The sequence below is a fragment of the Thamnophis elegans genome, chromosome 11 (assembly GCF_009769535.1).
Source record: "Thamnophis elegans isolate rThaEle1 chromosome 11, rThaEle1.pri, whole genome shotgun sequence".
NCBI classification, from domain to species: Eukaryota; Metazoa; Chordata; class Lepidosauria; order Squamata; family Colubridae; genus Thamnophis; species Thamnophis elegans.
In genome coordinates, this window is record NC_045551.1 from 70,224,732 (window position 1) to 70,234,883 (window position 10,152).

Here is a 10,152-nt window from a genome sequence, read left to right on the forward strand (position 1 = left end):
AATTTGACCCAATTAAACACTGGGATTTCCCAAGCCATTTTTGGTGTGCCTGCTTATTTAAGAGCAATAATGCTCTTAAGCACAAATGCTCCACTCCACATAATCGAAGGGCATTTCTTGAAGGGTGAATGGACTATTGACTCCAGAAAGCAAAAATCCAATCAGTAATTGTTCAGCTGTAGCAAAACAGGCCAACAATGACCAGGAAAAGGGAGGGGGGTTTTGGGCAGTCGCACCTCCCAAGACCAGCCACATCTACTCCATTAGTTCTTGCAAAGTAAAATCCGTTTCTGAGTTGAAACATGTGCAGTCCACTCTTGCGGGGATTGACTTAAAAGTTGTTTTGGGGCCTGTAGATTTGAGTCAGATACTCCAAAAGTTTTGCACCAAAGGCATTCATTTTACAATCCAATTTCATTTATTCTTTCACTCAGAAATGAGCCCATCTGATTAAATTCAGTGGAATAACCCAAACTACCTGAATACAGATGCAACTTCAAAATGACTTTTTAAAGAATTCAGATATATCCAATCACTGCTAGAGTTAGTCCTTCACTTACAACCGCAATTAGCTACGCAAACAGCTGGTTTGAGTTACTTGGATCTTTATCTGCACCTCCTTTCTGAATACCTGAAAACAACAGATTTTTATTCCTGTCCTACAAAGACAGCCTTGCTTTATTTATATTTTATTCCATACAAAAACAGCAACAATAGTAAAAAAAAAAATTAAGAATGAATAAAAACATTCCCAGACTCCCTTCATTCATGCTTCCTTAAAAGTACACACAGCCCCGCAGAAAACTATTTACAAGTTGTTGGTTTAAAACTCGGGTGGTGTGTGCCACCTGAAAGAGGCCGTTTATTTCTGGAAGAGGCCTGCGCCTCCTGGGAAAAGGTTATTGCCAATTGTTTGGTAATTCTGAGAGATAATTTGAAAAGCATACATCCTCATTGTAAAACTTACAGGGCAGGGCAGGATGCAGAACCACCTCTTTCCTTGTCTACACCTGTGTCACGGTTAAAAGACATTAACCAAGTGCTAAAACTATTTTCTTACTAAAAGTCCATGTTTTGAACCTGCTACAACTGTGGCAACGTTGCCCATTCCGGATTTTCTTAACTATAATCCGATTGCTTTCAAAGCCACCTGTTTCATATGCAGGTACATCAATTAGCCAATTATATATGACCCCATTTTCATGTTTTCAAAGAAGGTCAAGAGAAACATTGATTTTCATCTTAAAAGTTGCTGCAGCTCTAGATGGTAACACAGTAAAATTTCTTATTTCTGTTTGAATCTACTGGAGGTGTCCCTTCCCTGAAAACGGATCCTGCAGGACAAGACGATTCTACCGGTCACATAAGCTTCATACCAGAAGGTGCCTCTAGCTGGATTTAGTCATCAAATTGATGCTCAATACTTCTTCTCACTTTGGTTGGTGTCTGTACAATTCACCTGCAATAAAAGGTTACCAAATTAACATACCAGGAACTTCATAATAGTATTGGTTAATTTTACTTAAGAAATATGCTGCATTTATTGGGCACTACATCAATAAGCCTAGAATCCTAGGGCTGGAGGGGACTTTGGAGGTCTTCTAGTCCATGGTAGGAGCCCTTACACCATCCCAGATAAAAGAAAACTTTCATACATACTTCTCAATACTCAGAAGTACACGTAGTCCTCAAATATACAATGGAGCCCCCAAATGGCACTTACCACATGGATTCAAAGTTCTGATATTTACACACACACATCTTGTGGCCATGTGGCCCCATTTTGGGTTATTGGCAACTGGCTCAAATGGCTGTTTGCAGCCCCCCCACGGCCTCAGGACCATGATTTGTGGTTTTGCCAGAACCCACATTTACCCGTTTTCCAGCAAATACCATCCCACAGCAAACAATGAGTCTGTTAAACAGCCATGCGGTTTGCTGAAGAACCAGGGTTCTTGCTTTAACTACCACCACACAAAAGGAGGTCTGGTCATATGGTGACCTGTTTGACAACCGTCCCAACCTATGACCATAAATGCAGGCTCAATTGTAGTCATAACTCAAGGACTACCTGTAGTGAACATTCTGCCCTCAAGAAATCACAATTCAATAAAACTATACGTGACAATACCCGGTGCATACTTACACCTGATTTTTCTATACACACCACGGACTCATTCATATCCTATTAATTTGGACCTCCCTTCGCTCAGGAGGTATAAACTTTCTTTTTTCCTGATCACTTCCCACCAAAAACTTTCAGCTTTATTCTGGAGAAAATATTTTAAACTTTACTCGGACAGTTGCAATGACATACATGAGTCAAAATTATTCCAATGGCTGAAGGGGGTGTCACTGTAGCACATCCAATGCATCTTCCACAACAGACGCCTGCTTGGCTAAGCCCCACTTAATTAAAGCAGTGACTGCTAATGGCAGAAAACATAAAGGGAAGGAAAAAAGACACCATGCAAGATGGTTGGGAAATGAAGCAAAAAGAGGAAATTAAATGAGGGTGAGAAAATAGTAGAGGGAAAGAGGGGGAAATTACTTTGGAATGACCAGGGGTAGACTACTCCTACAGACACTACACAACTAGGAATTTATGCAAGCTAACACAATATTACAACTTAAACCAAGCTTAGAGTTACTTACATTGCTGTCTTGGGAATTACTTCCTACAGATTCTGTTTCCATATCACCAAGATCAACAGGGGTACTGCAGAAATAAAACATGGAATTAGCAATATTAGAAATCGTATTTCTAATGTTGGAATAAAAGAGAGAATTTACCTTAAATTGTTTAGCCTCTCTTTAGACACAAAACCTGCCTCCCAATTTACCCAGTGACCTCAATATTTGCTGGAAAAGTTAGGCAAATATGAATTGTAAGTGTAAATCACATGTAATTTCCAGTGATTTCTAGTATTACATTTAAATAATTGAGAAAAGTATTCCAGCAACTTGTTTTATTAATGTAAAGATCCATTTGTATTTAAACAAGTAGATAGCAATATAAACAAAACCTTCAGAAAAATAATTGTTTTAAAATAACTGCACGTACTCTAGTCCACCAACTATGTTCCGGAGGTGGCACAAAATTCTGATAACCGGCTAAGTACGTTATGTTAAACTGTTTACTTTTTTTTAAGAAGTAAAAAGAAGACAAACCGTTAATTCATTACAAAGAAAAGGAATCTTTTTATCAACATACATAGCACTATTCCTGCCTACATTTTGTAGAAAACTACACGTAGTCCTCACTTAACAACCACAATTGAGACTAGCAGCAATCTTGCTAAGCCATGTGGCCAGTGAAAGCACCACAGGACCACAACGGACTTAAAGCCTCGTCTCCAATGTGGCTGTTCCTGTTGTTAAATCACATGACCACAGGTCACCCTTTCATTGCCAGCGTCTCCACTGACGGTTTATCCAAAAAAAGTGTACGAAGGGCAGTCACGTGACCTTGTGATGCTGCAACCATCACAAATGCCGGCTGGCTGCAAAGGGCCCAATTGTGGATCACACACGGGGGGACAAAATGGAAGGACCAGTAGTCATAAAGTTACTTTTTCAGCACTTGTAACTTTGAATAACTGCTAAACAAGGCAGCCATCAGGTGAGGCCTACCTGTATTATGGCTATTGAACTCAATTCCACAACAAAGAATTATGCTGCCCTTAAGCTAAACTTGATAAGAAACAAGATAAGAAACAAAATTTCAGGAACTTGCTACTGCTGAATGACTCCTGAATTAAAATGGCCCTCAGCGTCTAAAGGCTTTTACTATTTACCCGCCCTTAGAGACACTGCTGCTACTTACAGTCCTTGTGCATCGGAGCCTTCTTCGTGGGGAGGGTCCCAAAAATGCAACGCAACTTTCCAAAGCCTGATCTGTTGATCCCAAGATCTCCGACTGTACTTTTTAAATTTATTTGGAGTCCTTGGATGGACCCCTGGAACCCGTAGACACCTTGGAAAGAAACAGTTCAGCTACTTTTAGCACAATACCAACCTTCAACAACTTAGTAATGCAGCAATTTCTGGACAATTTTTTCCAGAGCAAATAAAAGAGGCCTTCTAATTGCACGGTTGTTCAGACATAGGACTGCTCGTCTTCCAATGAGCCTACGCCACCCTCCTCTCAGCAGTGCCCCACTGTAGTTTATATTTGTTTCAATATTTACACAGAGGAATAATTTAGTGCAAATTTGACATCAGAGACATCCAGCTTCTCAGAATATTCTGCCAGCCTTCAACGTCACCATTCGTGAGAACAGAAATGAGAAATTATAGTAGCAACTTTCTACAAACGGGGTGAGCCAGAAATCAGTTATGACATTAAGGCCAACTTTCCAGGGATAATTTTCTGAGCTCTTATTTTATCGTTTTTCCCTTTTGCTCCCCTTTCCCCAGCAAAAGCAAGGATGTGTTTCTTTCTTAGAAGTAGATTTTATGCCTCTGATTCAAGATTCCGGTGATTTATGAGACTGAATAAAAGATGTAGGTACCTCTTAGGAAGAAAAGATCATTTTCTTTACACCAAAACCTTAAGTTTGCCCCAATGCTTACAAATTAAATTATACTTTGTACTGAAAATAACCTCCATTCTGTGAGTAAAGAGAGCTTACCTAGGAACTTCTTGAATATATCTGTCATATGCCAATGTATTCTTCCCATAATTTATTTGTTTTTGTCTCCTCATTAGAACAGCCTCGTCAGTCTCCAGTTCCACGGCTGCTGCAGATTCCTTGGAATCCGAACTGGAAAATACAGTTTTATTTTTCATTTATTCCTGTTTCATAGCTTTGCATTCTCAGACCCAAGCCGAAAGAAATTTATTTGGGGGCCCAGCCATGCTTTTAGTGCTATTCTGCCCTTATCATGGCAAATGTCTCCCCTTTTCTGCATTTCCCTCCTATCTTCTCATTCCCACTCACTTTTAATATAGCCATGCTTCAATTATTCATTCTCATCAGCCTCCATTTCACAGATCATCCCTGGTAGATTTGCTGTGAACAATGATTTTTTTTTTTTACCTTCCAGTAGAGGTCTTCCTTTCTCTTCCAAATTCATTTATCAGAAGCTTTCTTTTGTATCTGTAAAACATTTGTTTTTTAAAGAAAGTTATTTTCAGTGCACGTATTGCTACAGTGCTGTTCTCCTACAGCATAGTTGGTGTTTATTTAATAAATGTAACTATTAACAATAATCTCACATTTGTTAGATGGTAACACTCTTACCCACGTTCTCCTGACCTACTGGATTTATCCTCAAGGACTGGCTTTTTTATAGCACGTTCTCCAACTCAGTCTTACATCACAAAATTGTTTTCTATTTTGAACGCAAAAGTGCATGCTACACGGAAAAGGGGTAATACCTTCCCTACCTTACTAGATCTCCCCATCTCAAAGAAAAGATGTTTTTGACCTTAAGTAAGACAAATTGAATTTAAACAAATTGCAGCTCTGTACCTTGCCATTTCTCTGTTGACGTTAGTCCTCATCTCATCTTCTTCAACTGCACTCCCCCAGTCTGAACATCTCGAATGGGGCTTGTGACCTTCTGGGGTTGTGAAACTGTGAACACCAAGTTGCAGGAAAAACAAAGTAGCAGCTTTGTCACAATATTTAAAACACACAACATAGTGCACCCCATCTCAACTGTGTTGCAGGTTAAGCCAAGCTATCCACAATGTTTTACTGAACCCTTCGTGTATCATGAAGTGCTTTTGAGTTACCCTATGCAGAACAGTGCTTATCATTATCTATTTGGGATACCCCCAGTGTTGTGGCCCGGCAGGAGCTGTTAGAGCTGTCGCCAGACTCCGACAGCGAGGGGTCTTATGAGTCGACCTTGGAGGATGACCCTGGACAGGGTGTCGACTCCAAGCAGGGCGAGGAGAGACTGGTTGGCCACCAGGTGGCGGCAGAGCATTGGATCAAAGGGAATGTTCATGAGAGCATTTGGGAGTTGTATCAGGATGCATGCAGGAGAAGGGCTGACAACGAAGAACTGAGTACTTGCAGATGATAACGAGCAGCTGTTGCTCGTTAGGATCTCTTCCTGCTGATAAAAGGGGCTGCTGTTGCCACGCCCTGGTGGCAGAAGTCAACGTTCTCGTTCATGATTCAGAGAAACCAACTTGGAAAAGTGGTTTGCTGTGAGAGTTTGTTTTTGCATTTGCTGCCAGAATGCTTATCTGTTTATTTTGGGCTTGCAGCCAACAAGAGTCTGAACTGATTAAAAGTATTCTGATTTACGTTTGCTTGTGGCTTTCGTTCCTAGACGGAGAAGGGGGGCGCAGAACACCCCAGTATGCTACTGAAAAATATTTAGTACAGTGCTAAAATATTACCAGGAACTAAACATTTTATGCCCACCTCTGCCTTAAGTAGAACTTCGCTGTGCTTAATAGCGAGGGAATATTTCCGTACACCCACCTCTCTGATCTACCATCTGGCAGACTGTACGAATCGTAGTCAAGGGTTGGGCCGCTGGGCTCATGCGTGTTCCTGTGCTTCCCATCTGCGTCGCGCTTCCTGCCTTGACTCCATGAAGCAGTTGATCTGTGAAGAGGCAATGAAAAAGAACGAACAGTCAGGGAAAATAGCAATAGCAGTTAGACTTATATACCGCTTCATAGGGCTTTCAGCCCTCTCTAAGCAGTTTACAGAGTCAGCATATCGCCCCCAACAACAATCCGGGTCCTCATTTCACCCACCTCGGAAGGATGGAAGGCTGAGTCAACCTTGAGCCGGTGAGATTTGAACCGCCGAACTGCAGATAACAGTCAGCTGAAGTGGCCTGCAGTACCGCACTCTAACCACTGCACCACTCTTAATTAGAAACAAGTTTCAGAAGCTACACAGGAGGTCAAGATGGACTGGAGATCGGCCATTTTGAATTGTTTCTAGCTCTTGAATGCAGGCAGCCCTCGACTTAATGACCACAATTGAGCCCAGGCTTTAAGTTGCCAAGTGAGACATTTGTTCAGTGAGTTTTGCCCCATTTTACAACTTTCCTTGCCACGTTTGTTAAGTGAATCCCTGCGGTTGTTAAGTTAGTAACCCGGTTGTTAAGGGAATCTGGCTTTCCAACTAGTCAGAAGGTCGCAAAAGGAGATCACATGACCCTGTGACACTGTAACGGTCATAAATATGAATCAGTTGTCAGGCATTAGAATACACCTAGATCGTGTGATCATGGAGATGCTGCAAGCGTGAAAAATGGTCGTAAGTCCCTTTTTTCAGATCCGTTCTAACTTTGTAGTCACTCAATGAGCTGTTACGTCGAGGACTCTCTGTACCATATTTGGGGGGGGGGGGACCTCCATTCTGCTACAGCTGGTCCTAGGCTTATCAACAGCCACTGGGATGGGAAAATCCGGTTGCTGAGTGAGATGGTTGACAAGCGTGTCGTCCCATGCTCGTATCCAATTCCATCACGGTCGCTAAGTGAATCGGGGTGATTGTTACGTGAATCCAGCTTTTTACCCAATTGACCCTGCTTTGTTTTTCAGGACGGTTGTGGCTTCAAACGGTCACTAAGCGAGCGGCTATAAGCCGAGGACTCCTTATGCCGAGGACTTTGCAGAGGGGAAAAAAAGCAGAAGTGGGAGGGAGGCCGAAAGAGAGAAAAACCGCATTTCCCATCAGCCACTCCTCCTCGCCCTCCTTCCTTTTACACTCCAGCCCCATTTAGACAGAATGGATGGTGTGTTATTTTTAATAATTGTGTCTTTTTATTTCTGATTTTTAACTTTTTATCTTGTCTCTGTAAGCCGCCCAGAGTCCTACGGGATTGGGCGGCATACAAATTTATTAAATTTCATTTTTTTTTAAATTAAATTTCAATTTTGCTTTTATGGACCCAGAGCCAGCCAGCTTAAAATAAATTATTACTATTATTTATTAAATTTATATGCTGCCCAATCCAGAAGGACTCTTTTAATTGAAAAATTAAAAAAACACAAATATCACTGACTGCTGCTAATGGCTTTTACTGGCGGTTGTTATTATTTCGGTGCCGAAGACTTTTTTTCTATCCTCTTTATCCCTGTAATTCCTAAAGACGAGGCATTATTATTATTACTATTCAATTATCATTATTATTAAGACGAGGCATTATTATTATTACTATTACAATTATCATTATTATTAAGACGAGGCATTATTATTATTACTATTACAATTATCATTATTATTAAGACGAGGCATTATTATTATTACTATTACAATTATCATTATTATTATTGTTATTCCAAAAGAGGAGCTTTTTTTCCCTACAATTTCTATAATGCTGTTTGGAAAAAGCGGGGTGTTTTTCTGCCCCCCCCCCTTATTATGATTCCAGTTGCTAAAATGAGCTTTTTTTAAAGTTGTGGATTTTAAACTATTCTATTTTTCTTTTTTTCTTCCTTCTCTGTAAGCCACCCGGAGTCCTTCGGGATTGGGCGGCCTATAAATTTAATAAATAAATAAAAAATTAAATAAATAAATAATTTTTCCCCCTTCCCAAAGAAAACTGGCCCTTCTCCCCCCACCAACCCCCAGTATCGGCATTTATCTTTTGGGCGAGAGATGAGGGGCTTTTCCCCCCCTATTTTTACCTCACCTGATGGGTCTCCATTGGATCTACTTAGGATTTTGGGTCCGTTTCCTTCTTTGAACACCCACATATACCGGGCCCAGAGTCTTTTCAGACGGGTTTAAAGCAGGCGATTGTCCGGCTTTTGGCAATCGAGGCCCAACAACAGCCCTGTGAGGAAGGGGCGAACCCCCCCCCCGCCCCATTAACCAGAGAAATCGAGGCTTGAGAGGGGGGGGTCTTCGACACGGGGCTCCCCTCAGGCCGGTCCCGCCAATCCCGGGCTGAGCTGAGGCGCCTTATTTGGGTCACAAGGAAGAGACTTGAGAGGAAAAGGCCTCCGCGGCGGACGGAGGGAGGCCCGATGGAGCCTCTCCGAGGCAGCCACAGGACGACGGCGGCTCCACGCGGGCCCTTACCTGCTACGAATCCGGCCGGCCAAGGGGCTTCGCTGGCGAAACGACATGACGAGGGGAGAAAGCGGCACCGACGACCCTTCACCGACGACGCCGACCTCGGCACTGAGGCGCGTCAGGTAGCGCCGCGCGCGCCAACCCCGGCGGCCGCTACCACCTCGAAAACAGGAGGGGGGGAATCCTAGAGGGGAGGTTTTTTTTCTCCCCGCTTCTTCCTTTCACAGCTCTGGGACGGAATACCCAGCCGCCTTCCACGGAGGGAATTTTCTCCGAAGTTCTTGCCCCGAGGTAGCAAAGGCCTCGGGGCGGCTTTTCTCCTCCTCTCTTCAGAACCAGATTTCCCCCCCCCTTGGAAACGGCGTAGCGATGGTTCGGTCCGGCGCGCAGAGAGCTCCGCCCCCTCTTCCTTCCCGCCCCTTTTGATCCGAACGGCGCTTTGGCGGGAAAAGTTTGCAAGCCCGGACGGGCCTCTGCAACACAATGTTGTAGCGCTGGGCGCTTTTCTTTGCGGGATCCCGGCCCCGCTCGCTCGCTTCTCTCGGCTGAAGCTGCTTCCCGACCAGGGATCCGTTGCTCGTTCCGTATTGAGCAATTTTGCCAGTTTATTTTTTGTTTCCTAAGGCTTTTGGGGGAGGGAATATTCCTGCAGGCTTTGGAATTTTTGCCACCTTGCTAATATTTCGTGCTTGCAAGAAACCAGGGCTGTCTAAAGGCAGGCAGAACAATTGCATGCTGGACCCCGAAAGGGTGGTCGCATGCCGAGATGCTAGAGTAGCCATCAGGCGGATAGGGTGCTGCAGCAGCAGGGATAAGAACAGGCTTCTTGGTAATGGACAATATTAATAATAATAATAGCATTTAAAAACAGCATGGGCAGGAATTCTGAAAGTCCTTGCCATTTTTAGTTAGGAACAGAAATCTGACATTTGCTCTTGGATGAGAAGGGAAACGTCTTCAAAGAAAATCCAGAAAGTCCAGTTGCCTCTTGAAAAAGCACCTTTGGGACATGCTTACTTGATTGTTGGTCTGAAGGTGACCTTGGAGTTAATCTATGCTGGTTGCTGATTACTGGCGGAGAGGTGCTGGCGTCTTCTCTTTTGGACTGGTTGATTATCTCTCTTGTATAGTCTACAGAGGTTGTTGA

At 43.0% G+C, this 10,152-nt stretch overlaps 1 protein-coding gene across 1 annotated transcript; it reads right to left on the minus strand.

The window, feature by feature from the left end:
• Positions 1-225: 225 nt before the first annotated feature.
• Positions 226-9,118, minus strand: LOC116515029 (histone RNA hairpin-binding protein-like). Its single transcript, XM_032226912.1, has 8 exons — positions 9,012-9,118; positions 6,447-6,572; positions 5,478-5,582; positions 5,043-5,102; positions 4,635-4,766; positions 3,827-3,976; positions 2,656-2,719; positions 226-1,459 (listed from the first exon to the last, which is right to left on the minus strand). The coding sequence occupies exons 1-8, from the start codon at positions 9,056-9,058 to the stop codon at positions 1,418-1,420; spliced, it is 726 nt and encodes a 241-aa protein (XP_032082803.1). The 5' UTR covers positions 9,059-9,118; the 3' UTR covers positions 226-1,417.
• Between the last annotated feature and the right edge of the window lie 1,034 nt (positions 9,119-10,152).

Excerpts from the sequence above, each read along its gene's own strand:
- LOC116515029 (XM_032226912.1), bottom strand. The coding sequence starts at position 9,058 with ATGTCGTTTCGCCAGCGAAGCCCCTTGGCCGGCCGGATTCGTAGCAG. Across the intron at positions 6,573-9,011 it reads GCCGGCCGGATTCGTAGCAG|ATCAACTGCTTCATGGAGTC; the intron begins GTAAGGGCCCGC and ends GCCTCTTCACAG. Across the intron at positions 2,720-3,826 it reads GGCTCCGATGCACAAGGACT|TACCCCTGTTGATCTTGGTG; the intron begins GTAAGTAGCAGC and ends TTATTTCTGCAG.